Raw genomic sequence first — 27,175 nt, forward strand, 5'->3', positions numbered from 1 at the left:
AACCTTGTACACAAATGTTCATAGCAGAATTCTCAACTGATGAGTGGACAAACAAAGGTTGGTATATCTATACAATTAAATGTTATTCAGCTATGAAGAAGAATGAAGTCCTGATACATTCTAAAACATGGATGAACCTTGGAAACATCATGCTAAGTAAAAAAAGCCAGACACAGAGGCCACATACTGTATGATTCCATTTATATGAACTACCTAGGATAGGCAAATCCATAGAGAAAGAAAGTAGATTAGTGGTTTTCAGGTGATGTGGAAGTGACTGATTTTGGATATGAAGTTTTGTTTTGGAGTGTTGAAAATGTTCTAAAATTACATTATGGTGGTGTTTGAACATCTCTGTGAGTGTATTAAAAACCACAGAAATGTTCAGTTTAAAAGGATGGATTTTATGGTTTATAAATTATATCTCAAAAAATGCTGCTAAAATAAAAGAGAGCTAGTGAGATTATTCTCACAGGGAAGCAAATTCCAAAGCATCTGGACCCACAGAAAAGGAATATTAATCCTGATTTGCAGCTTGGGTCAGTGCCTTCAAAGCTGTCTCCAGAGTCACCTCAGTTACCCTCCAAACCTGATAATTAACAGGAAAACTGAAGCGTTTTGAGTTGTGGTGTGGACCTATTTTAACTAGCCCCGATGTGTGATGAAACCCTTTACTTCCCTAAAAATAGGAGGATTTCCTGGGACTCCTTTAGAGCACTTCAGGGTCTCTGCCATTCTGCTTCATCAGTTTCCTGCTTCATTTTACTTTCAAATAAAGTCGCCTAAGAAGAAAACCTAGGGCATTGTAGCCTTGTCATTTCACCTACAGATCTCAAGGGGCTTGAATTTAATGGCAACAAACTGTAACCAGAGTCTGTGGGACAGTTGTGGGATTTAAGAACAATGACTTGGAACAACATGGATGGTCCTTGAGGGCATTATGCTAAGTGAAACAAAGTCGGACAGAGAAAGACATATACTGTATGTTCTCACTTATAGGAAGAACCTAAAAAAAAAAGAGAGAGAGAGCTCAAAGATACAGAGAACAGACTGATGGTTTCCAGAGGCAGGGGGTTGGGGAGGGCAAAATGGGTGAAGGGGGGTTAAAAGGTACAAGCTTCCTGTTATAAAATAAATAAGTCATGGGGATGTAACGTACACCATGGTGACTGTAGTTAATAATGCTGCATTGCAGATTTGAAAGTTGCTAAGAGAGTAGATATTAAAAGTTTTCATTATGAAAAAAAAATTTTTGTAACTGTGTGTGGTGATGGCTCTTAACTAGAGTTACTATGGTGATTATTTCTCAATATATACAAATATCGAACCATTGTTATAAACCTGAAATGACTATAATGTGATATGTTGATTATACCTCATTTCAAACAAATGTCTTAACATTTAAAGAACATTTCTTTTTAAAAAAAAAACGAGGGCTATGAGTTAGAAGAATTAAGGCTTACTCACTCTTCTACTTTGCAATCAATAAAACTGAAATGCTGCTCGTAGGCAAGGTCACAGAGCTAAAGTAGCTCTGGTTGGGATATCAGGACAGCTCAGGACTGGGTGAAGGAAAAGGGAAAAGCAAGTATGCATGAATGGTACCATACCTGGCATGGAGCAGACACCCCCTAAGTGCTAGTATTTAGTAAGTGCCTGCCTTTTGCCCACCAACATAACTAGAGGTATTTTTATATATTGCCTTATTTAACCTCATAAAGCCCTTCAGAGTATTATCACTGTCAACAAGCTCAAATTGGGCAACTTGCCCAAGTTCAAGTACATATTAAGTGGAGGAGTCCTCTTTTCTCCATGATTTCCCAATGAAAATTACAAAACTAGCAAGATCTAAAAGGAATGGGAATTTCAACTATTTTCTAGAAGAAACATGATTCTATTAAAAGCAGGGAATCTGATAAATGTCTTCTAAGTCTTCATACTTGATAATGTTTCCTATTTCAGAACATATCAGAAGCCACAGATTAACTTCTATTCTAGACTGACCCCCAAAAAAGAATCAGTTGGTAATGAGGAAGTGATCAGAGCCATGGGCATTATGACCGTGTCATTTCAAAGTTCCTACGGGATCAGAGAAAATGCAGGTCATTGTCAGACAATGGCTCTAAATTTTGGTGTGAGAGTTTTACAAATTCATATAGTGTTGATTCAACAGAGATTTAGTAAGCATTCCCTATAATATAAGCTAATGCTTAGTGAAAGCTTACTCTGTGCCAAGTACCATGTAGTATCAGGGATATTGAGGTAAAAAGCATGTTTTAATCGGAAGAAATGGAAGTCAACTGTTTGTTAAACACACTCCGGTGAGTTCCATCGTAGAAGTATGCAAGGGTTATGTGTGGAAGAGACTGAGAACTGGCTCCTTCAATCTCTACTCCACCCCACTTCCAGGGAGCCCTCCTGTCTTGCAGGCTTTTTGTAGGATGAGTTATAGATACAGTTCATAGACTCTGCCAGTTACGCTGCTGAGATTGTCTTTATGTACATGAGATTTGGACAGCAGAATTAAGACAGGATCTCTCTTCCAGCCCCTTTCAGCTGTTTCTCTGTGCAAATAAGATTGTGGAAGTGGGGGCTTCCCTGGTGGCTCAGTGGTTGAGAGTCCTCCTGCCGATGCAGGGGACACGGGTTCGTGCCCCGGTCCGGGAAGATCCCACATGCCGCAGAGCGGCTGGGCCCATGAGCCAGAGCGGCTGGGCCCGTGAGCCATGGCCGCTGAGCCTGCGCGTCCGGAGCCTGTGCTCCGCAACGGGAGAGGCCACAACAGTGAGAGGCCTGCGTACCGCAAAAAAAAAAAAAAAAAAAAGATTGTGGAAGTGGAAGGTTTTCTGAAACATTATTTCAGTGTCCATTCTCCAGCTTCCTATGCCCTAGGAGACATCTGCGGGGGTGACAGGGATGGTAGCTTCTTGATTCCTGAATCATGGATACAGGGTATGTTCTCGAACACAGTATTCCAGCAACAGCTAGCTGCCACGTACTACGTACCATGGACTGCATCGAAATTCAAAAATATCTTGACAGGTTGAAGTCAAAAGATTTTAGAAAAAATAGAGAGAGAGCCAGATCAATCTGTCTGGGGTAAGATCCTTGAAATAGAATACAAAATTCAGTTATAAAACTTCACACTAGGAGAGACCAGAACTGAAAACAATCCTTGTTGTTAAACAATCCTTTGTTGTTAAGAAAGCTGGGAATTTTTGTTACCTGCAAGTTCTATAGGAGGCTATGCTTGTCCACAACTCTAAATGCCCTCGTTTTACCTTAGGCTCCTCTAATAGACAATTACCGCTCAGATCCAGGAGAGAAAAGTTCAGCTGAGCCTGGCGCTGCATGGACTCCGTCTGGACTGTTTTCACTTCTGGATGTGTGTCTCCTCTAAGTGACCACTTGTTTTAGGTCACTACCGAACCAGACATCACTGAGAGAGGCATGACCAAGAGGATGAGCAGTCCCTATTACCCAATCCAGTTATTAATTCATTCATCTATTTGTTTATTTATTCAACAAGCTTTTATTGAGCACTTTGTATGTATCTAGCACTGGAAATGCAAAGTGAACAAAATGAAACTTCTGCCTCGTGGATCTCACATTCTCGTGGGAGAGAAATATAATAATGTCAGGTAATTAATAATAAATGATAAGGAAAACAAAGCAGAGCAGAGAACAGAGAGTAACGGGAGGAGTTATTTTCAATTGGGTGGTAACAAAGGTCTCTCTGGAGAGACGACCTCTGAACAAAAATCTGGATGGAGTGAGGGGAGAACCAGGTGTCTCTTGGGAGAAATAGCAGGTGGGAAGGCTCTGAGGTTGGGACAGCTCAGGAAGGCCCGTGTGGCTGGAGCGGAGTGAAAGATGGGGGAGCAATTTCAGAGCACATCAGAGACTGGATCAGGTGCTGGTTTAGGTAGGACCACCCAGGGCACAGTAGTGAGCCTCTGTGTTTCATTCCGGGTGTGCTGAGAAGCTACTGGAGACATCTGAGTCAGGCAGCGACATGATCCGAGTTCTGTTTCAAAAGGCTCACTCTGACTAATATTTAGAGACTGGATATCTAATGGGCTCCCCTCATGGCCCATAGTTGAGGAAGCTGTGACCATGCCTCCCGGGTGCCTTGCATGGATGATGGGAGAAGGTGGGTGTGGTTGTCTTTCTCAGATATTTGAAGGGCATTGCACTTCCTGGAGGAAAACTAGAAGGTACAGAGAAGCATGTTTCATCTCGTAATAAAATGAACTTTCTAGCCAGCCGTGCTGCCAGAGTTCTCTTATACAAAATGAACTCGTGGTTACTATTCAAGAAAAGGTTGGTCTTATAAAGTATCGGAATTCAAAGGAAGATGGGCTATACAACATTTATGGTCCTTTCCAACTCTAGGCATCTATTATTTTTCTCTCTTCTTAAAACTCTCTTAGGTAGCTGAGTTCTCTCTCTATATATATATAATGACCAGCAAAGAGCTACTCAATTAAATTAAATAACCAGAACTTGGTTTTACTTTTCCTGAGTAAATCCAAAGGAAAGGTAAGGATCCTATACACACCTTGTTCTTACTATTTCATTTCCTGAACGAAATATACATTATAGATATAGATAGGTACAGATAGATATATAATACCTATGGCATGCGCAAAGTAATTTATGCTAATTAAAGGGAACATTGTCAGGAGTGGGCTAAGAAAAGGAGGAATACCTTTCACAAAATCATTTGATGGACTTAAGGGATGAAGCAATCTATTTCTGGATGGATCTAGAAGACAGGCATAAGACAAGCTGACCTTATATCGCCTCTAGCAGCCTTATAGGTCTCTTACAATCCTTTGTAAACAGAGAGCCACTGAAAAGTTGAAATCCGATAACCCCAGCTTGCCACTAGAGTGTTATGCAAGAGAATGCAGAAGTCCTGGACCTTCCGTTGCCCCGCTAAGCTTCTGTTGCTCTTATGAGAGATACTATACAACTTGCTAATTACGAAAATCCTGGGCTCTCAGGCTTGGTTAGTCATGACTCAGATGCTTGCTAGCTGTGTGGCTTTGACTAAGTTAGAAAACCTCCCTAGACCTCCATCTCCTCATATGTAAAATGGGAAGAATCCCGTACCTTCTCATAGGGTTACTGCAGAATTAAGCAAAATAATCCACGCGGTGTTCATTGTTAATAATAACAGCTACCATCTATTGAGCCCCTAGAATTGCTGGACATCGTATGGGAGTGAACTCACTGAATTCTCTCAGTCTTGCAAAGTACATATTGGTTTCTCTTTTTGACAGAGGCTCACAGAAGTTTGAGTAATTTGCCCAAGTTCACACAAGTTCATTCAAACTCGGGTCTGCCTAACCAGAATCCAGCTTCTAAGTATTTCTTGCTATAGTCCACCATGCTATATTTTGTTTTATTATTTTTAAAAGAAATTCCTCTAATCTCACACTCGAAGGGCAGTTGAGAGTTTCTTTTCCTAGTTCCTTTAACAATTCAGAAACAGAACAGAATTTGTCAAGGACGGTTTCTCACTTTGGCACCAGCTGGGGCCATTTACCAGTGTACTATTTTTGTGTCATCTGACCGAAGCAGCTGCTTTTGTATGCCTTCTAGGTTTGGAGCTGGGTAAGTCTCAGTCAGAGACGTATAGCCTATGGTCCCATGTGACAAAACATTTTGCTAAAGATGCTATTTTCTCCTTTTCCCAGACTTTCCTCCCTTTCTGCAGCTGTTTCTCCTTCTTCTTGAGAATTGATAAAAATGCTGAAACTCTTATTTTTACAATTAATCTCATGTGACCTTACTATTGACAATGATCCGGCTGTTTCTCCCAGCTACAACACAGTTGATCAGATGCCAGTGCTAAGAACAAAGATCACCACCTGACAGAGCCGGGAGCAATCTTTCTGTACTGGGTCCTGGCCTGGCACATACCATATTCTACCCCTAGTAATGACACTAAGCCCAAAGACAGCTCCCGTGGGCTGGGAGCCTACGACTTGCTAAATATTTAACCTAGGAGTTAGCATTCATTCACTTGCTCATCCATTTACACAGTAAATATTTTATTGAGAGCGTATTATGTTCCAGGCATTGCATTTAGGCACAAACAACACCAGCAATGAACAGAAGAACCCAGATTCTTGCTGGAGCTTACATTTTTTTGGATGGAAAAAGACATAAAATATACAAATATGTCAACGAGTGATAAGAGCTATGAATAAAGAATAAAAAAGGATGGTAAGAGTGATGAGAGAATGCAGTTAGCTCTTGAACTACACACATAAGGCCATTAGAATTATCTTATTTTACAGACGAAGATTTGAATAGTTTGCCCCAAGTCACTCAGTGTTAGAACAGAATTTGCCATACTCTGATACTAACAGTAATAAATACAGCAACAGTGATTAATAGCCACCATCTATTCAGGTAGTTACACAATGGCATGAAGTAGTTATAAAATCCCATTTTATGGGTGAAGAAACCAAGACTCAGAAAGATTAAATAATTTCCTCAAGACTGCATGGTAATGGTGGAGAAAACCCAGACTGAATGGTTCAAATTCCTGATTTTTTCACCACACCCTGCCTCCTGGGTTGAGTTTGTTTTGTCAGAAATTCTTCCTACTAAACTGAAAGTTCCTTGAGGACAGGGATCGCCTCTCCATCATCTCCTGAAAGTTCCACAACATCTGGCATAGAAAGTGTTGAACTTCGTCCATCTGGACCAGCCGCATTCCCCCAAACAGACAGAACTCTAAATACCCAAGAAATATGGCTGCCAATTCTAACATTCAGACCTCCTCAACCTCCCCTGGCAGTGAGTTGCAGTGTGTAATTAGCACTGCAGGCAATATTACCCTTGAACCCCAGAGTGCCAAATGACATTCAGAGTTCATAATGCAATGGCAACCTGCTAGCATTAGCCTAACCTCCCCCAAATACCCATCTTCCCAAGCGGACTTATGACCTGGACACACTTGTTTGCCTCTTTATTAGACTTGTGTTTGTCTAGGAATGAAAGGAATAAACAAGTGCGATGCACATGCCTTGCATTTTAATGAGGACCAGGATCCTTTGGAGCAAAGAGGGCATTGTGATGCATTTGAAGAGCATTCAGGCTCTGGCCGCATCACCCCAAGGCCGGGCTAACAATGCTTTCCTCAACATTCCTTGGCGTTGGTCACAGCTGTGCTTGCACTTGCATACACATCGTGGCTAACCCATGGTAAATGATCCAATTGGGTGAAGGATGAATGATTTCTCTCCTTACTGTTGTTCAGGTTGCTTCATGAGAGGACAACACAGCTAAATGTAAACATTTGGGGAGCAAGTATAATTCTTTCTGTGTTAAGATTTAGTGAAGAGTGGAGAATTCTCAAAGTCAGGCAAACCTAGGTTCAAACTTCAGGGCTGCCACTCACTAGCTGGTTGAGTCTGGAAACAACTCATCAGAGTTTTCTGCTCTCACTGAGCCTTCAGTTCTCAACTCAGAGAGAGGCCTCCCTGACCCCATCCACACACACACACACACACACCCCACACACACGCCATTATTCTCTTTCTCCCCAATCTTTACGCCTTGCAGCACGTACTCTCTAACTGTAATAGGGAAGAACCTTCGTATTCTATAACAGGTTAATCACTAAAAGGATGTTGCCTATAAGCTCAAATTATAGATAATGGCCCATCTCTGGGAGCCCTGCTTCCCAGGTAATGAGCATTAAGCTAAAATACCTTTGATTAGCTCACAGGAAACATCCTGACCGGGTCCACCTGTGCACGACCGCAGGCAGGAAGAAATTAACACATCCTCTCCGGAGGCTGATGGGAACCCGGAAGTGTTTGACTTTACTCCCTCCCCTTTTAGTGTAAAAGGAGCCTGAATTCTAACTCAGGCAAGATGGTTGTTTGGGGCACGAGCCCACCGTCTTCTCAGTTAGTTGGCTTTCTGAATAAAGTCGTTATTCCTTGTCCCAACAACGCGTCTCTCAATTATCGGCCGATTGTGTGGCGAGCAGTAAGAGGTTCGACTCGGTAACCACTTCTGGCCTGTGTGCCTCTCCCACTAGACTGTAAACTCCACGAGATTAGAAACCAAGTCTAGGGCTTCCCTGGTGGCGCAGTGGTTGAGAATCCGCCTGCCAATGCAGGGGACACGGGTTCGTGCCCTGGTCCGGGAAGATCCCACATGCCACGGAGCAGCTGGGCCCGTGAGCCGTGGCCGCTAAGCCCGCGTGTCCGGAGCCTGTGCTCTGCAATGGGAGAGGCCACAACAGTGAGAGGCCCGTGTACCGAAAAAAAAAAAAAAAAGAAACCAAGTCTATGCCTCTTCTCATTTATCCCCAGAATCTGGCACAGTGCCCGGCACACAGAGACATTCAATTAATGTTGGTTCAGTGAATTCACAAAGGAAGAAGATTGTTAAGAGAGAGGAAGGGAAATGGAACCAGAGTGTGGAGGATTGAGACAGAATGAGGCGACTGTCCTGCAGCTTTATTCTCTGTAAAATGGCAGCAGGGTTGCTGGAGCCTTCTCCCTCCACCTCCAAGGCCAGAGTTCTCAAGAATGTTCTAGATCCTAGAGGATGGCTAAGCCAACCCTAGAAAAATAATGCTACTTTCTTTGCTCCTGTTTCCATGCACCCCCAGGCACGCTAGGAAATTGCAAAACGCTGCTGATAATGGCCATGCATGCTCATGCCACTTGACATTTGCAAAGCAAAGTCTCCAGGAGTCTCGGCCATGTTTTTAATTACTACATATTGACTTAGCCCTTGAATGGTTTATACACAATATCGCAAATTTTTCCAGTCTTTTCAAGTCTTCCAATTCCATCACTCTCAGGGAACAACCTTTATCTCCTAATCTCCTCAAAAGATCAAGGCTATTCTAATATATTTAACAGGCTCTACATACAGATTTTATTCATAGTGACTCCATACACAAAATATGCTTTGGAGGGTGAGGAATAGTGGTAAAAACTGATTTTTTTTTTCTAGTTTTTGCCTAAGGATTAAATTATAGATTGAGGTGTTTCTGAGGACAATTGCCTGTTTTGTGCTATTTAAGAAGGTCATTCTCCAACAGCCTGGCTATATTTTTAGTCAATTTGGAGCCACTGGGGGTGGATATTAGGGCTATAAATATCAGAGGTAATAGTAATAAGGGGTTTAAGGTCCAGTGAGCACTGGATGAACATCCTGTAACATCTCACAGCACGGCTTCCCAAGGCAAACACGGCCAACCAAGGGCTAAAAGACACTCCCAGAACAAAGACATCTCTTACAAGCTCACCTCAGAGATATTACGGGTTTGGTTCCAGACCACTGCAATAAATCAAATACCGCAATAAAGCGCGTCACGCGAATGGTTTAGTTTCCCAGTGCATATAAAAATGATGTTTACACTGTCCTGTAGTCCGTTAAGTATGCAATAGCATTGTGTCTAAAAATCAGTGTACATAACTTAATTTAAAAATACATTATTGCTGGGGCTTCCCTGGTGGCGCAGTGGTTGAGAATCCGCCTGCCGATGCAGGGGACACGGGTTCGTGCCCCGGTCCGGGAAGATCCCACATGTCGTGGAGCGGCTGGGCCCGTGAGCCATGGCCGCTGAGCCTGCTCGTCCGGAGCCTGTGCTCCGCAATGGGTGAGGCCACAACAGTGAGAGGCCCGCCTAGCACCAAAAAAAAAAAAAAAAAAAAATACATTATTGCTGAAAACTGCTAACGGTTGTCCGAGCCACCAGCAAGTCGCAATCTTTTTGCTAGAGTCACATCAAAGATCACAGATCGCATGACAAATATAATAATAATGAAAACGTCTGAACTATTGCAAGAATTACCAAAATGTGACAGAGACACAAAGTGAGCCATTGCTGCTGGAGAAGTGGTGCCCACTGACTTGTTCCACGCAGGGTTGCTACAAACATTTAGTCTGTAAAGAAAAACAGAGGACAGTATCTGCAAAGCACAGTGAAGCAAATAAAATGAGATATGCCTGTATAAAGAAGCCAGACAAGCATCTTTCCTTGCTGTGATCTGACAAGCAGGGGCCACTGTGCTCTCTGAGCTTCCTGCCTGAGCTGTTCTGTCAACCAACCATGGCAGATGTTCCCAACTTTTCCAAACTCTTTATTTTACCCTTGCTTTGAAATAGTCACTTGAAATAAAAATAATAAATGCCTAGTGGACCACTAGGCAAATGCTCTTCCCATTTTTTGTTTTTTGTTTTTTCTCTTCCCGTTTTTTTAGACATTGTCTCACTTAACCCCAGTAACAATCACACATATAGGAATTATCATCATCTGTAATTCACAAGGGTGGAAACTGAGATACAGAGAAATTAAGCGGTAGGGCTGGGGCTTAAGCATTGTGGCTCCAGAGCCTGGGTGCCTAACCACGACCCCATTCCTTCTGCCTCATCTTTGGGATGGACAGTATTTAATCAGAAATCAGAAGTGTCTCCATTATTAAACCCATTTCGGATAAACGTAATTGACCTTGACCATCAGCCTTAGGGTCAGCTGTAGTCAGAAGTTTTGTAATTCAACAGACCTTAGTTTGAACTCTAAGAGCTGTGAGAACTTACCCAGTTTTTTAAACTCTGTGGGCCTTCCTGTTTTCATTCTAAAAATGGGAATATAGGTAACTCCTTCAAAGGGTGGTTTTGAGCAAGTGTAGGCAAACTTTACTTGCAAGGGGCCAGGTAATAAGTATTTTAGGTCTTGTGGGCCATACAACAATCTCCTATCACAGCTACACAACTTGCTGTTGGAGCATGAAAGCAGCCACCAACTATACAGAAACAAACGGGGTGGCTGTGTTTCAACAAAATCTTATTTGCAATATAGGCAGCGACCGGATCTGGCCTGCAGGCTATAGTCCTCGGACCTCTGATTTTGAGGATTACATGAGATAATGCATGTGCTTTGCATGATCCCTGGAATACAAGTCATCAAAAATGGTAATAAAATTATGGTTTCAGCATGAGATGACAGTGCTTTCAAGTTGGGTCAAAATAATCCTAACCGAGAGCTTCCCTGGTGGCGCAGCGGTTGAGAATCCGCCTGCCGATGCAGGAGACACGGGTTCGTGCCCTGGTCCGGGAAGATCCCACATGTCGCAGAGCAACTAAGCCCGTGAGCCATGGCCGCTAGGCCTGCGCGTTCGGAGCCTGTGCTCTGCAATGGGAGAGGCCACAACAGTGAGAGGCCCGCATACCGCAAAAAAAATATTAATAATAATAATCCTAACCGAAATCAAGGAAATTTAACATTTTCAGGATCCTCTGAAGTCTTACTTGTGTAAATGTATAATTTTCATAACTTTTGAAATATTGACAAATAATCAACACTCTACCCCCAATATAACCTTATAGGTAGGGTTGCCAGAGACAATACTTTTTTAGTATCTTCAATATCGGGGACATAATTATACTAAAAAAGTATTTCTTGTTTATTTGCAATTGAAATTAAACTGGGGCATCCTGGAGGTTTTATTGTTGTTGTCTATTTTGGTTCCCTTGCCTGTTTTTTCCTAAATCTGACAACCCTACCTACAGACCTCTGTGATTCCACAATTTGGGAACCGCTGGTTTTATCACATAACAAGAATAGCCCAACACAAGCAACATTTTGTTCTTTCAGGGAGGGAAAGAATTACATTCTTATGGAATTATCCCTAAGGTTCAAAACTAATAAGTCCCCTGGGTAGAAGCCACTGAAACACTATGAGACAACCAGTGCTGTGTGTTCACGGGTGCCAAGAACAAGCTTAGGTCACCCAAGGAAAAAGTGCAATAATCTTGCATTTGTTCCTGCTGATTAAAGTCAAGCAGCTTCCTGGAAATTGCTTGGCGCCCCTCATGTCACTATGTTGAATTAATATCTGAGCAGAATTAATGATGGAAAAACTCAATTATATCCAACACATCCAAAGTTTTGCAGTTGGATTTGTCAGTAATCAAACTGTGTCCTGAGAAAGCCCATTTTGTCAGTAAACAAAGCTTCTGTGTGGAGAAGAAATATTCTGTGCACATAAACACGGGTGCCTAAATTCCTGATAAATATTTGATAATGAGGACGTGGATGGAGTAGGTGCCTTCAGCCATCAGAGATCCTCCAACAAGTAGGATTATAAAATCATTCTCAGGGGATTTAGGGGAAAAGAAAAAAAATGAGAAATCTGGCTCAACATGCCACAAACATGTCTTTCAAATTTTAAAGAAGGAAGATGATATTTGACATTCCATGAAGGTGAAAAGCATTCTGTTTTCATTAAAATAGTGCGGTATTTAGTATCCAAAAGCCAATCTTTGAGTTTCAGGTCTACCTCTTACAAGCTTTGCAACTTTGAATAATTCACTTAGTCTCTCTGAGCCTCTGTTTCCTATCTCTAATGGGCATTCTTACAGAGATATAAGAATGCCCATCTCTTAGTCTTTGATCAGGGTCAAAGGAGATCATGGTAATGAAAATGTTTGCTAACTGAAACAGCAATATATCATCAGCTGTCATTCCTAGAGACAACACCATAATCTCTGGTGACCAAAGAGCAAAATAATGTTGTATTGTTACCAGCTGAGGCCACGCTAAGGGAATTATGCTCTCATGAAATCTGTATTAATTCAAATCTGTATTAAGCCATAAGAAAGTATCACAAACTGGATGGCTGAAATAACAGAAATGTATTGTCTCTCAGTGCTGGAGGCTTAGATGTCCAAAATCAAGGTGTCAGAAGGGTTGGTTCCTTCTGAGGCCTGTGAGGGAGGGATCTGTTCCAGGTCCCTTTTCTTGGCTTCGTAGATGGCCGTCTTCTCTGTGTCTCTTCCCATCATCTTCCTCCATGTCTCTGTGTCGAATTTCCCCTTTTTATAAGGACACCAGTCATATTGGATTAGGGCCCACCCTGATGACCTCACTCTATTTTGATTACCTCTGTAAAGACCCTATGATGGTTAATTGTTACGTGTCAATGTGTTTGGGCTAAGGGATGTCCCTATAGCTGCCAAAACATTTCTGGGGGTGTCTGAGGGGTGTTTCTGGAAGCGACTAGCCTTTGAATTGATTGAGTAAAGAAGATCACCCTCGGGACTTCCCTGGTGGTCAAGTGGTAAACAATCCGCCTTTCAATGCAGAGGATGTGTGTTCCATCCCTGGTCAGGGAACTGAGGTTCCACATGCCGCGGGGCAACTAAGCCTGCCCGCCACAACTGTCGAGCTCACACGCCTCAACGAGACAGCCCACGTGCCGCAAACTACAAGCCGGGGCGCTCTGGCACCCTCGCGCCACAACTAGAGAGAGAAAACCCTCACGCCACTAGAGAAAAGCGTGTGCACCGCAACGAAGAGCCTGTGCGCGGTAACGAAAGATCCCACATGCCTCAACAAAGATCCCGTGTGCCGCAACTAAGTCCCGACGCATCCAAAAAAATAAGGAAAGTAAATAAAATAAATAAATTTTTTAAAAAATCACCCTCAACAAGGCTGGTGAGCACCATCCAATCCACTGAGGGCTTGAATCAAACAAAAAGATGGAGGAAGAGTGCGTTTTCTCTTCTTGCTTGAGTTGGGACATCCATCTTCTCTGCCCTCAATATCACTGCTCCTGATTCTCAAACCTTTGGACTCAGACTGGGACTTACACCACTAGCCCTGCAATTCTTTGGACTCAAAGTGAATTACACCACCAGTTTTCCTGGTTCTCCAGCTTGCAGACAACACATCAATGGTCTTCTCAGCCTCCATACTCGTGTGAGCCAATTCCTGTTATAAATCTCTCTCTCTCTCTCTCTCCATATACATATATCTATATAGAGATATATGTATATAGTTGACCCTTGAACAACTCAAGGGGTGGGTGGTGACCCTCAGAGAAGCCGAAAACCTGTGTATAACTTTGTAGTCGGCCTTCTGTACCCACAATTCTGCACCTATGGATTCAACCAGCTTCAGACTGAGTAGAAATGTCGTACATATTGATTGAAAAAAATCCACGTATAAGTGGACCCATACAGTTCAAATATGTGTTGTTCAAGGGTCAAGTGTATATCCTATTGATCCTGTTTCTCTGGAGAACCCTGACTAATATGGAACTTATCTCCAAATAAGGTAGCATTTAAAGGTATTGGGGGTTAGGACTTCAAGGAGTGGGGGATAGATACAAATCAACCCATGACAAGATCTTTATTTATTTTGTTAAAAAGTCACCAAACTGATTCACAGTGTTTCCCAACCAAAGCCTGCTTCTCAGATGAAACATTTCACTCTACAATGGAGACCTACCTGCTCCTTGAGTGTCTAAGAAGATGAATTATTCACTTTAGAATAAAGATCTAAGGCCATGGCCATGTATCTCCTCCAGACACCAGAACATTAGGCAGTGTTTCTCTTTTCAGAGAATTCTCTTTATCCTACAACATACATGTCATCACTGTTCCTTATATTTAGCTTGGAAACAAAAATTTGTCACCCTGATACAGTCACTGAAGTTTTTAGATTTCAAACTCAATTCATTGTTCAAGAAATGTATTCACTTGTTATCTCTCACCTCTGCGTCAAGCCCACAGACTGTTGATACATTTTCAAATCAGATACCTTCATGAAATTCGAGAATTAATAAGTGGAGACACACACACACGCATGCACGTAATATCTCATATATAAGAGATTTATATAACATAGAATACTAGTGAAGTTTTTAAAGTAAAATTAGACCTTTTTTAAACTCATGCTCTCTTAGCAACTCAATATCAGTTTTTGGTCAACTATCTTGCAATTTTAGAAAATGTAAATGTCCCATACAGATGGATATATGTATGTCTCAGAGGATCATCAAAGCATTATTTGTAACATCAAAAGATAGAAACAACCTGATGTCCACCACAAGTTAGTTAAACAAAGCATGAGACAGCTACGGAATGGAACACAATTCACCACCCCCCAAAGACCACGTTTTTGAAAAATATATAATGACATGGGGTAACACACTTGGTATGTTTTAGTGAAAAGCAGGTTACAGAAGGATATGCATGATTCCAATTTTAGGACTACATGTTCATAAAAGAATATAGAAGGGATATTCACTGACATGTTAACATGCTTATCTATAGGTGCTACGATTGTAGACAGTTCTTTGTTTCTTCCTGGTACTTTCCTTAATTTAAATTTTTTCTACAAAAGGCATGAATCACTTTAGAAATGAAAATATGACTTTTTCTAATAAATGGGCATTTCCTTCTGAAACGTTATTGCCTTACACATTGTACCATTCATACTATTGGGTGACTATTTTTCACAGATCTTAGTACTGGACTTCTAGGGGATAATGGAGGGAGATCAAATATTTATAAAAATAATTATGGGGCTTCCCTGGTGGTGCAGTGGTTGAGAATCCACCTGCCGATGCAGGGCACACGGGTTCGTGCCCCGGTCCGGGAAGATCCCACATGCTGCGGAGCAGCTGGGCCCGTGAGCCATGGCCGCTGAGCCTGCGCATCCGGAGCCTGTGCTCCGCAACGGGAGAGGCCACAACAGTGAGAGGCCCGCGTACCAAAAAAAGGAAAAAACAAATAATAAAAAATAATAATAAAAATAATTATGTACTTAGCACTTTAATGCAACCTATGATGTGATAAGAAGGCCTTGAGGAAAAAGTATATTCTCAATGAAGTATACAGAATGCACAGAGGAGTATTCCTGACATAGGAAAGGCATAAATAAGCAAACATGCAGCAAAATGCCAGGTTTCCTCTGGGAGTAACAAAAACTTCAGTATGAGTTGTTTGTAAGGTTTCTAACAGAATGCCAGGGGATGAGGCAGGAACATTAAGTCAAGGGATGGATGATCATAAAATTTATTGTTCAAACTGGGACCTTTTGAGAGTGAACGTTGAGTGCTCATAATATCTACTAGGAGACACCAGGCATGCACTAGGAATATACAAGGAAACCAGGACATAAGACTTCCCTACAAAGGGCTAGGTCACAGTGGGCCTTAAATGCCAGCCTAAGTAAGATATTTAAACTTCATACACACAGTCTTGGAATCCTGGGGTTGAAAGGAAATGTCAATGCCCTCCAGCTTGGCCACCCCATCCCTGTCTCTCCAAATTTTCCAAGCATATTTATCAAGCCTTTGTTTAAATATCTCTGTGACAAAGAATGCATTGCCTTGGAACAGCTCTGTTAGAAAATTCTTCATTGTATTGAGCTGAAATTTATCTCCCTGTATCTCCCACCCGTTTGGCCCAGCACTGCCATCTCAGAGAGAAAAGCACAATACTAATCTCTCTTCCCATGGAGAGTGAAAGATGTAAAGAAAGATTATATGGCTCTCTAGACTTTCTCCTTTTCAGGTTAAATGTCCTACAGACATCCGTCCTACAGACATCCTTCCTACAGCAACCCGGAAGTTTGTCACTATTTGCTTTGTATCTCCTAATTAGCTTTTAAAATGTTCCTCTCTTATCATCTCCCTGCTACCATTTTCATTGGAGCCACCATCCCTTCTTGCTTATACTATAATAACTCCTCCTATGTCGTTTCTCTCCCTCGCTCTCTCTCTCTCTTTCTCTCTTCATTGACCATCCCTCCAACCCATTGTCCATATTGACCTTTCCAAAACACAAAACTGACTGTGACACTGCTTTGCTTACAACCTTCAATGGCGTCCTGTTCTCCTCAGGATCAATTACAGCTTCAGAGCATGAAGTTCTAGCCCCGACCACCACTCTAGTCTCATCTCCCTCATGCCCCCTCCTCTGTGTGTGTATCCCTTCTCTCAGTTCCTCGCACAGGACTTTTGCCCTATGGAAGTTACTGTCACCTGCACTTGGAACCCTCTTCCCTATACCACCTGTGCCTTGATAACCCTTACTCTGCTTTTGGGTTTCAGTATAAACATCACTGCCTCCAGAAAGTCTACCCCAATTCCATTAAGTCTGGATTAAAAACCCCTTCTTAAGTGGTTCCTCAGGGACCTAAGCTTCCCCTATTATACAAGTAAAACATTTAATTAAAATCATCTGCTTATTCGTCTAACACCTTTGCTATACTGTGAACTCTGTGAGAGCAGGTCTGCTCTTTTCAGCACTGTTGTCATAAGTATCTAGCACAGTGATTGGCAAATAGTACGCATGTGTGCGTGTGAGCATAAGATATATGTATGTGCTCAAAAAACGTGTTAATGTATAGCACCCAGAACCAGATACAATTGTTCTAAATGTGGTCTGCATAATACAGATTAGAATGTCTATTGCCTCCCATGTGCTATACTCCATACCTCTTTTAATAAAACCTAACATTATTTTAGAAGAAACATCTCATGGTTGATTTTATTGTCAGTTTAAATCCCTAAACCTTAACTATATGAAGCCACCACTTCTGTCTTTAACTTTCCCTCTCTGTCTTTTCACTCTCTCTCTCTTTCTCTCTCTCTGTCACACACACCCAATAATTTGCAATTGATTTCTGGCAGCCATACATGATATATTTCATATCTATTTTTGCACACTGCTTCTAAAAATAAAAAGTCAAAGTATGCTACAACTTATTGATAACTTCTGGACTCCTAATCCTTATGCCTTTTCTCTGAGCAAATGTGATCAGTGTGCTATGCGTCTATGGATGTTAAGAATATTGAATAAAACAGGAATAAAGATGGACCCCAGTAGCATACCATCCTAAAGACATCCATCTGTCAAGCAGCTATTCTTTAGTAAATGCATTCGGTCATTAATCTGGCCCACATGCATGCTTCTAATCCAGAAGAATATCACAAGATCTGGGCCCTTCCTAAAATCAAGGTTTTTCAATTGATTAATGTTAAGTGAGTATAACCATGCCCCAGGTATCTTCGCAAACTTTATTTTAGTCACCATTTCCAACACCTGCTATCTTTTTTAATAGATGATAAAACTATCACTCAGAGAGAAAGTCACACAACTAGCAAGTGCCAGAGCAGGGACATGAGCCCAAGTCCCGTGACTCCAAATTCAATACCACACATTACACTGAGATCCTCTAAAAGAGAAAATATGCATTATTGGACTTATGTGGGCTCCTATTAATCACCACCTACTCTCCCAAATATCTGCTGAATGAATGAATTCTTTGATTCAAGATTCTTAACCCGAGGTTCATGACAACACAAGGGGGTCCAAGAGTAGGCTTGTATGAATCTCCTGAAAGTTTATGAAAAGTGCCATGTTTGTATATTGTGCATTTTTTCTGAGAAGAGTAATGTACATTTGAGTCTCAAAAGGACTGTGGCTCCAAACAAGAATAATCTGCAGTTTAAATAACTCTCTTCATCATCATTCACCTCTGGCTAGAGTTTCAAATGCACAAATTTCTTTAGAAAATCAAACTGAATTTTTCCATCTGTAGTCTCCATCACTCTCTAGCATCTCTGTTGGTCCCTTCTGAGCCTTCCTTCTGGCATCAAAAGATGCCAGCTTGTATCTTTGATATCAGCTTATCAAAAGGCTCTCTTAAAAGTCCACCTAGCTTGGTCTTCAACCTCTTCCTGGGCCAGGTACTATCCTGAAAACGGTTCCTTCGCTTTCACAAAGCCAAAGCAAAATTGCAGAAGGCTTTTCATGCAGCTTTTCCCAGCCTTGGGCAAGGTTGGGATAGATGCGGACAGCAATAGGAGAAACCCACTGAGATGTGGATGGGAGAGAGGGAGCTGGTAGATCTGGAGACTTGGGGGATCATCTTAAGCACCCAGAAAGTCTAAACCCTTCTTTCGTTAAATAATTGGAAGACTACACCTTTTCCTGATAATCAGGGCTGACTTTCATTCTTCACTCTTTACCATGCTGTATTATACATTGTATCTCTGTCACTTATTCAATGCCTGAAGATCATAGTCATTGACAAGACTTGCACAAGAGTTCACACAAATGTACTGAGCATCCTCCAGGCTATAGGCTCGAAGTATGCTCAGACGAATAGAGCTGCTGCCAGCCCTCGAGGAGTCTACAGACCAGTGGAGGACAGACAAGTAAATAGATACTTGCAATAAAGAATGGTAAACGCTCTGATAGAAGGACTAGAGGAAGCTCTGGGAGAAAAGGGGAGAGCCACCCACCCATCCTGGAGGATGAAGAGCAGTCTCCGAGAGAAAGTGGCCCTCAGCTGAGTCCTCAGGGAAAAATAGAAGTTAGACCTAAGAGAAGGACAAAGATGAAAGTCATGTTTAGTAAATAGTTTAATATGCCGAAATTTGCATACGACATGCATAAAGTGTGTATGAAAATGTGCATAATATGTGGAGAGGGAGTGACTGATGAGAGATAAAATGGAAGAGAAAGGCAAGTCCCAGAGAACCTGTGTACATCAACATTATTCTCAAAAGGAAAAAAATAGGAATCCACTGTAGACTTTTCAAACAAGATCAGCATGATCATATTGCATTTTAGAAAGACCATTTGATACAGTATGGTGACAAGACAGCGGGCATATGGGGATGGGTAGTCGGGGCCTCAAATGAGGCTAACAGAAAGTTGTGACCAGAATCAAATTTGGGGTGGTGCTGACTTACACTAAAACAGTGGAAGCTGAGCTGGAGACACAGGTATGTGTATGAAATGCATGAAGCAGGGAGAGCAGATAGGACTAGGTGTCATGAATGAAAGAGAGGAATGACGATTCTGTCTAGGATGATTCTGTCATGTCTGCCTTGGACACCTAGGGATGCCATTTGACTCAAAAGGTCAGAGGGAAACCAGGGAAGCGTGGTATCAAAGAATCCAGGACAGAGTTTAAAAAAAAAAAAAAAGAAAAAGAAAGAGAGGGATGGGGGGTGATGACCAACAGTTCAAAATGACACAGAGAAGACTTGGGGAAGGTTGAACACAACACACTCTCTGGTTTAGCTCCCAAGAGGTCTCTGGTGGCCCTGGCCAAGGTTTGTCTTCAGAAGGGAGGGCAGAAGCCGTTGACTGTGGATGGGCAAGTTACTGGGTAGCGAGGGCATTGAGATGGTGAATGTCACCCACTCGTTCAAGAAGTTTGGTGGGGCAGACTTCCCTGGTGGCTCAGTGGTTAAGAATCTGCCTGCCAACGCAGGGGACACCGGTTCAAGCTCTGGTCCGGGGAAGATCCCACAATGCCGTGGAGCAACTATTGAGCCTGTGGTCTAGAGCCTGCGAAGCACAACTACTGAAGCCCGCATCGCGGGCACCGCCACGAAGAGTAGCCCCGGCTCTCTGCAACTAGAGAAAGCCCGAGTGCAGCAACCAAGACCCAAGGCAGCCAAAATTTAAATAAATACATTTCTTTATTTAAATAGAAAACGTTTGGTGGGACGGTAAAGGAGAAGAAATTTTTTCAGCTAGAGAGGAAGTGCAGAAACTCAACAAACATCGATTGACTGAAGTGAGGAAAACGTCCTATTCCCGGCAGACCTGGCTGGGTGAAAAATTCATAAACAAATGCCAGAACCGGCTTCCCTCTCTGCGTCCTGCTGAGCGCTAGAAAGGCTTTTGTTTTCATTGTCTTTGTCAGTGAGAAACGGCTCGGTTCGGGGCTGAACCTGTTAAAATGAAACCAGAGTGTGTAGCAGGACAGCCATGGAAAGCCTTGGACCCACCGCTCGCACCTGAACGCCGGCTGCGCCTGCCACCCCTTTGCGACCCTCCCCACCTGCCGTATTTGCCCTGCGAGATTTCCAAGTGCGGATCAGAAGCACCCCTGCTCGGCTGAGACTCCGGGCTCCCTCAACTCTTCTCCAAAAACGAGCCAGATTCATTTGAAAGTCAGCTTGTTCAAATAGTGAAGTACAAAGGGCCGAGGGGCTGGCTGTGCCGCCGCCGGCTGTGTGCACGCCGGGCAACCCCTTTCCCTTTGTGGAGCCCCCGAGGGGACCCGGCCATGTGGAACGGGCTCCCTCCCTCTGCGAGATGTCTGTTGCCTTTGGAGTCAAGTGTAGGATCCCACAGCACATTACTGAAGCAGATGGCTTTAAAAATCCCTATCCTCCCTGCAAAGCCCTGGTCCAACAGGTCATCAGCCAAACGCCGAGCCCTCTCGCGGCCCCGGAGCACCGAGCTCCCCGAACCCCGCGACCCGCTGCGCCCAGGGGAGCTCCCACTTGGCACAGGTTCCAGCCGCGGTGACCGGAGACTCGTCCACGGCCCCTCTCTGCAGGGACTACCGGCTGGGTTTCCAGAAACCAGATACATATTTACAAACCCAAACATTCCCTGGCAACCGAGGCTCGAAATGAGTTCCGCTCTGCATCTCGCGCGCCTGGAAATCGCTGCAGCTGAGTGCACGGGAACGCAGCTCAACGGGGACCGCTTTCCGGCACATCCGGAGGCCCTTTGCAAGGTTTCTCGGCTGACAGAGCAGCAGCTGGGACCCGGGAGCCCAAGCAATGGAGGACGAGGAGAGGGAGGCGCCTACCGTACCCGCTCGGCGCGGCGGCTCATTGCTGCGGCCGTCTGGGCGCCTGCTCCGGCCCGGGCGCTGCGGACGCGGCCTCTGCTGTGAGCTCTGCCCCGGGACGGCTGCCTCGGGCTGCTCTTGTTTGCACTGGGCCGTTTGCTTTTGGGATTTCTCCAATGCAGATGTAGTCAGGGGGCCGCTGTCCCGGGGGACAATGATTCCATTGGAAGCTGGCCTTTGACAAGACTCACACATGACCTTTGACTAAAATGGCTTTGGGGAAGGAAAGTGACCGGAGGCTGAAGACCGGGCATCCAGGGCAGCCGTCCGCGTTCCCACCCCCAACAGTGCCAAGTTAATTTTTCATCCTGTAATCTTTCAAGGAGAGTCTCTGTGAGGTTTGATTTGCAATTTCTCCCTCATTCTGCCGGGTTCTTTATCCGGGGTTTCCGAAAGGATTTTGCTGCTGAAGTTTCCTGCCCTGTTGCTGATGAGTTCCCTGAATTAGCATTCCCAAGTTAAACGTGAGTAGTATGTGGTATAAATTCCTCTAACCCTCTGGAAAATGATACCCCCATTTTCCCCCCTAAAGCATGCTACATTTGACGAAGGGCTTGTGACAATCATATGCTGTCACTTGGCCTCCCAAACAATGCCAGGAAGACTCTCCTCCTATTACTGCCATTTTACACGTAAAGAAAAAGAAGCTCCAGAAAAAATAAGATATTTGCCCAATCACCCAACCAGAAAGTGAAATCTGAGTCTTCTCAATCACATCCTGTCCACATCCACAAGCCACCCGCCTCCCTGCTGGGTGACCCACCCCAGTAACCTAATTATAACACGTAAGCGCATGTTATAATGCAAATTATACAGCAAGAGTAACTAGAGAACATTTTAATGTTTGAATTATAAAAGCGTCAGAAAGTGTTTTAAAATAATAGCTGTTTGTGTTAAGGATATCCACAGATATCTTTGAGTTCATTGACTACGTTTTTTTTTATTGTCTAATTTTTTCTCTTTAGCAGCTGCTAAAAGAGTGCTATAGGAACCAGACTGGCAACTCTGAGGTGCTTGTACAAGCATAGGGATTCCTGAGGCTGCTACGAGAGTCTGTCCACTAGTCATGATCAGAGCCTTTTCCCCTCCTTTTTTTTTTTTTTTTTAAAAATTAATTTATTTACTTTTGGCTGTGTTGGGTCTTCGTTTCTGTGCGAGGGCTTTCTCTAGTTGTGGCGAGCGGGGGCCACTCTTCATCGCGGTGCGCGGGCCTCTCACTATCGTGGCCTCTCTTGTTGCGGAGCACAGGCTCCAGACGCGCAGGCTCGGTAGTTGTGGCACACGGGCCTAGTTGCTCCGTGGCATGTGGGATCTTCCCGGACCAGGGCTCGAACCCGTGTCCCCTGCATTGGCAGGCAGATTCTCAACCACTGCTCCACCAGGGAAGCCCTTTTCCCCTCCTTTTTCTGGGTCCTTCCAGGTGGCAAAATGCTAAATAGAAAGGGAAGAGGCTGTGGGATTGTAAAGAAAGCCTCCGTGAACAAGGAGTCAGCGTCCCAGAATTTTAGTGTGGTGAGGAGAGCTGCAGTGGGGGTCTGCGGAGATGCTCTAGAGATGCCTGGTCTGGCAAATGGCATCACTCTCATTTTTTCGCTTAGAGAAGGGGAAAGGGGGTGATACTCACACTCATTCTGGCAGGACTGGAAGGAGCCGGCCAGGAGGAGAAGAGGAAGAAAGACATCACTGACTCATACAACATCATGTCCCAAAGCTGTCCTGATGCCTTTGGCAAACTGCAAATAGTTCCCGCAGACAAGAGCAGAGGGTGTGGGAGGCTGTGTCTAGAGAGGAGGGTGTGGGTTTGGACTCTGACCGGCCTCCTGTGTCACCTGAGGGAATTTGGACTTCATCCTGCGGAGCCCAATGGGTTAATGTAACTGGCTCCGGGCTACCAGCTCATAAGAAAAGGATGCAGGAGTCATACGCTGTTCTACAACAAGAAAAATATATCTATCAACCTGGCTTGGTGGTTATGGGCATTGGCTTCATCAGACAGATGCAGTTTCTTCTTTTCCTTCCTAGCTATAAAACTGCGAGCAATATATTTAACTTTACTAAGTCTCAGTTTTCTCATCAGTAAAATGGGCATTATGGTACATGCTATGAGAATTAAATGAAATTATGAAGGTAAAACCCCTTGCCTTTCTTCTGACATCCCGTCGTGCTCAGCAACGGGTAGCTACTGTTGTCTTTTAAAGTATTGATGCTTTAATGTGTGCAGCAGCTACCATGGAATAGGAACTCCCTTCCTTCCCGCACATTCTCTTCTCCCCATTATACTTTTTTGGCTTTTGACTCATTAGAGTTTGTCCTTTGCTCTTTCCACTTTGTTCCTCCTTCTCAACATTACTTCCTTCCTTTATGTCCCAGTCTAGACTTTAATGTCGGTTTCGATCTTACTCTCCTTCCACCTCAGTTTGTTCATTTCCTGGTCCAACCACTGCCATACCATCTGCAAAACCCTCAGCCACGATGTAACGGTCTGCTAGAGCTACACAGCATCACACACCGTGTCCACTGGCACCACCACCTACGTGTGCTCTGCAGCCTAGTTGCCGTGTCCAGCACCACTGTATTCCTTATGAGTGTCCCTGGTCAGCCCACCTCTTCACTTCTACAGAGTCACTCTTCCCACTCCTGCAGAACCCGGACCCCACTCCCAGCTGACTTTCAGCAAACGACCTCCTCTCCCCCAGCAAAGGGCACAAGGGGCTATCAGGAGGGAACTCTGCTTCCTGTCCTTGCACCGGAACATTTATTTCCAGTCTCCACACCTTGCCTCCCAAGTGGCCTTCCTTCTGTGTGCTATGGAATCCCTCTCTTCCCATGTCTTCTGGAACATTCTTTCATCAGCCATCCCTCTACCTTTCAGTTTCTTCTTTACTGATTTCACTAGTTCATTTATTCATCAGACATTTATACATTACATGTATAAATGATGTGACAGCATCTTTGATTCTGGGAATACAAGAATAAATAAAATATCACAGTCGCTAAACATATTCAACTGTCTCTCATACAATGTACTCCATTTTTCCTAATATGGTCTGAATACATGCCTGTTCGTTTTAACAACAATAACAACACACACACACACACACACACACACACACCACATGTATCCACTGTCTAGAACATACTTCCTGTGGATCTTCCAAGGTCAGTTCCTTCCTTTAGAACCAGGCTTAAAGTCACCTCCTCAAAGAAACCTTCCCTGACAGCCAATCTAGGGAACCATCCTCTCCCTCATTATCAGCTATCTGTTAGCCTTCTTTATTTCCGTCACATCATTTATCCCATGTTGTAATGAGAGAATCCCTGGTTCCCTTACTTGCCTATTTCCTGCTGCTTCCACTAGTCTGAACCTTCATGAGGGCTTGGACCCATCTTTTAGTCACTGCTGTACCCCCAGTGCCCAGGGTGTACTTAATAGGCTCTCAGAAAACACTTGTTGATTGTTAAACCCCCAAGTGCCACAACCATCTTTGCCTTCATCTTTTTTAATTTTTTATCTCCATCAGACATCCTACTGGTTTTCAACATTGACTACAATTAGAATTCCCTGAGGAGTTTTGAAAAATCCTGATGCCCAGAGAACCCTCTGGGGTGAGACCTTTGTACCAGTTTTTGTAAGCTTTCCAGGCAATTGTAGAAGCAAAGCTTGAGACCACTGACCTAACCCTCTGCCTGACACGTGGGTGATGCTTGAGAAGGAAATGAATGGATGAATGAACGATTCAAGGGATGGCGTCATTTAGCTCCTGCTTATCCTTCAATCCTCTTCCCCTGAGTCCTCCAGCTCACCATGTTACCCAGGCATGCAAACTGCAAAACAAGCCCTGCACTGTCCTTGCTCCAAGCTTTCACATAGTAGCAGCTCTACCAAGAGCGCCCATAGAGCATCTCAGCTGTCTAAGGAGTTTCCTTGCCTCTGGACTTGCCGGTAAAATCTGGATTGGGGCTCCATACCATCTCCTCTGGCAGATCTTTCCCAGTGTCCCCAAAGGGCTCACCTTTCTCTTTGCACATGTCCCCGTTAGAGCCGTTGTGCTGACGCCAGCAGCTGTGTCATGATTGGTTTTGACCCGGTGATCCTTCCTCCTTGTACCCCCCATGTCTTGCAGACCGCCCAACCAGAGATAAATTAATGGATTATCACATTAGACAAATTTTTAAAGAGATGCTCTATGTTGATTTTTTGTTTGGAGATTTTTAAAGCCTAATTGAGCTGTAAATCAGGTAACATACAATTCCTCAATTTAAATGGTACAAGTCATGGTTCATAGGATATTCACAGAGTTAAGTATCACCACAGTCAATTCTAGAACATTTTCCTCACTCCAGGAAGAAACATTGTACCCCTTAATTATCACTCCACATGACTCCTCAGCCTTCCAGCCCTAGATAGCCACTGATCTACTTTCTGTCCCTATAGATTTGCCCATTCTGGACATTTCATGTAAATGGAATCATACAATACTTGTTTTGTGTGAGTGTGTGTGTGGTAGGCATTTACTTCCACATTTGAAGACTTATTTGGCTGCAGGATCCCTCTCCCATTGAGTCGATGTGGCAGATTATGGGCTTGTAGAGAGATCTTGGAGGACAAACCAAAGCAGTATTTCTTAGACCACGTTACACAGCAACCTGGTAAATTACCAGATTCCTGAGCTGGGGGAAGGAGAATACAGGGATTAGCTATACCTGCGACCGCAGAAGAAAGGGAGAGGGGATGGATTCCCGGATGGCTCAGCTCTGCCTCACCAGTCCCATCACAGCCAGGCCACTGGGACAGGACCTCCTGCACCAAAAGGACCCCATATTGAGGACAAACTGCCTGGATCAGCTAGCTTTGTTACATGTTAGCTGTTACTCTTCATTCCCAGCTACCTCATTTCTAAAAAGAGGATAAAAACAACCCTACCTTATAAGCACCACATCGTAGGATCGTGATAAAGATTAAATGAGGGGATGCATTGCAAATGCACAGCACTTGGGCCATTATAAGTGCCTGATAAATATTTATGGTGTTGTACTTGTCGATGTTTGACCACACCTGTTTTCATATTGTTCTTCTAAGTAAAATTTAATATGGAAAGAGGGTTCTGCTGCTTTACAAAATAATTCAAACCGTTATTCTAGGAAAACTTCACACACCACGCAGATACCCGCTGCCAGATGGTCATCTGTGTTTTGCTTGAAGACAGTAGGGACAGTGGCAAGATATAGCTGAAGCCAAAGAGTACTTGTTAATGGAAAGCTGGAGGGAGGAGAGGGATTAGGTCCATTCCCAGCATGAAAAGCTGATGGAGAGAACACACTTCTTCCCACCAAAGGCTCATCAGTGCCATTAGAAGGCAGAGGATGTAGGCTAAACGGACCCTGTGTCTTGTCTTGTTTATCTGCACTCCTCTCCAGCAATTTCTTTACTTTCCTTTTACTATTCTTATGCGTCAGCCCTACCTCTGGCATCCTCTGCTAAGCCCTCCTACGGTGTCTCTTAGGTACATCTGAATTCAACGTGTAAGTAGCTACAAACAACAAATTCTGGAGAGGGTGTGGAGAAAAGGGAACCCTCTTGCACTGTTGGTGGGAAAGTAAATTGATACAGCCACTATGGAGAACAGTATGGAGGTTCCTTAAGAAACTAAAAATAGGACTTCCCTGGTGGTGCAGCGGTTGAGAGTCCGGCTGCTGACGCAGGGGACACGGGTTAGTGCCCCG

The 27,175-nt window shown here is 43.7% G+C and overlaps 1 protein-coding gene across 1 annotated transcript in view; it reads right to left on the reverse strand.

Moving 5' to 3' along the window:
- ENPP2 (ectonucleotide pyrophosphatase/phosphodiesterase 2) overlaps nucleotides 1-21,664 on the reverse strand; it is a 106,412-nt gene extending 84,748 nt beyond the window's left edge. Inside the window, 2 exon segments of the mRNA XM_067018118.1 lie at nucleotides 21,415-21,502; nucleotides 21,504-21,664. Of these exon segments, the coding sequence (XP_066874219.1) occupies nucleotides 21,415-21,502; nucleotides 21,504-21,646 (231 nt within the window). The 5' untranslated portion in view covers nucleotides 21,647-21,664.
- Nucleotides 21,665-27,175: the final 5,511 nt, after the last annotated feature.

Source organism: Kogia breviceps, chromosome 17 (assembly GCF_026419965.1).
Source record: "Kogia breviceps isolate mKogBre1 chromosome 17, mKogBre1 haplotype 1, whole genome shotgun sequence".
NCBI lineage: Eukaryota > Metazoa > Chordata > Mammalia > Artiodactyla > Physeteridae > Kogia > Kogia breviceps.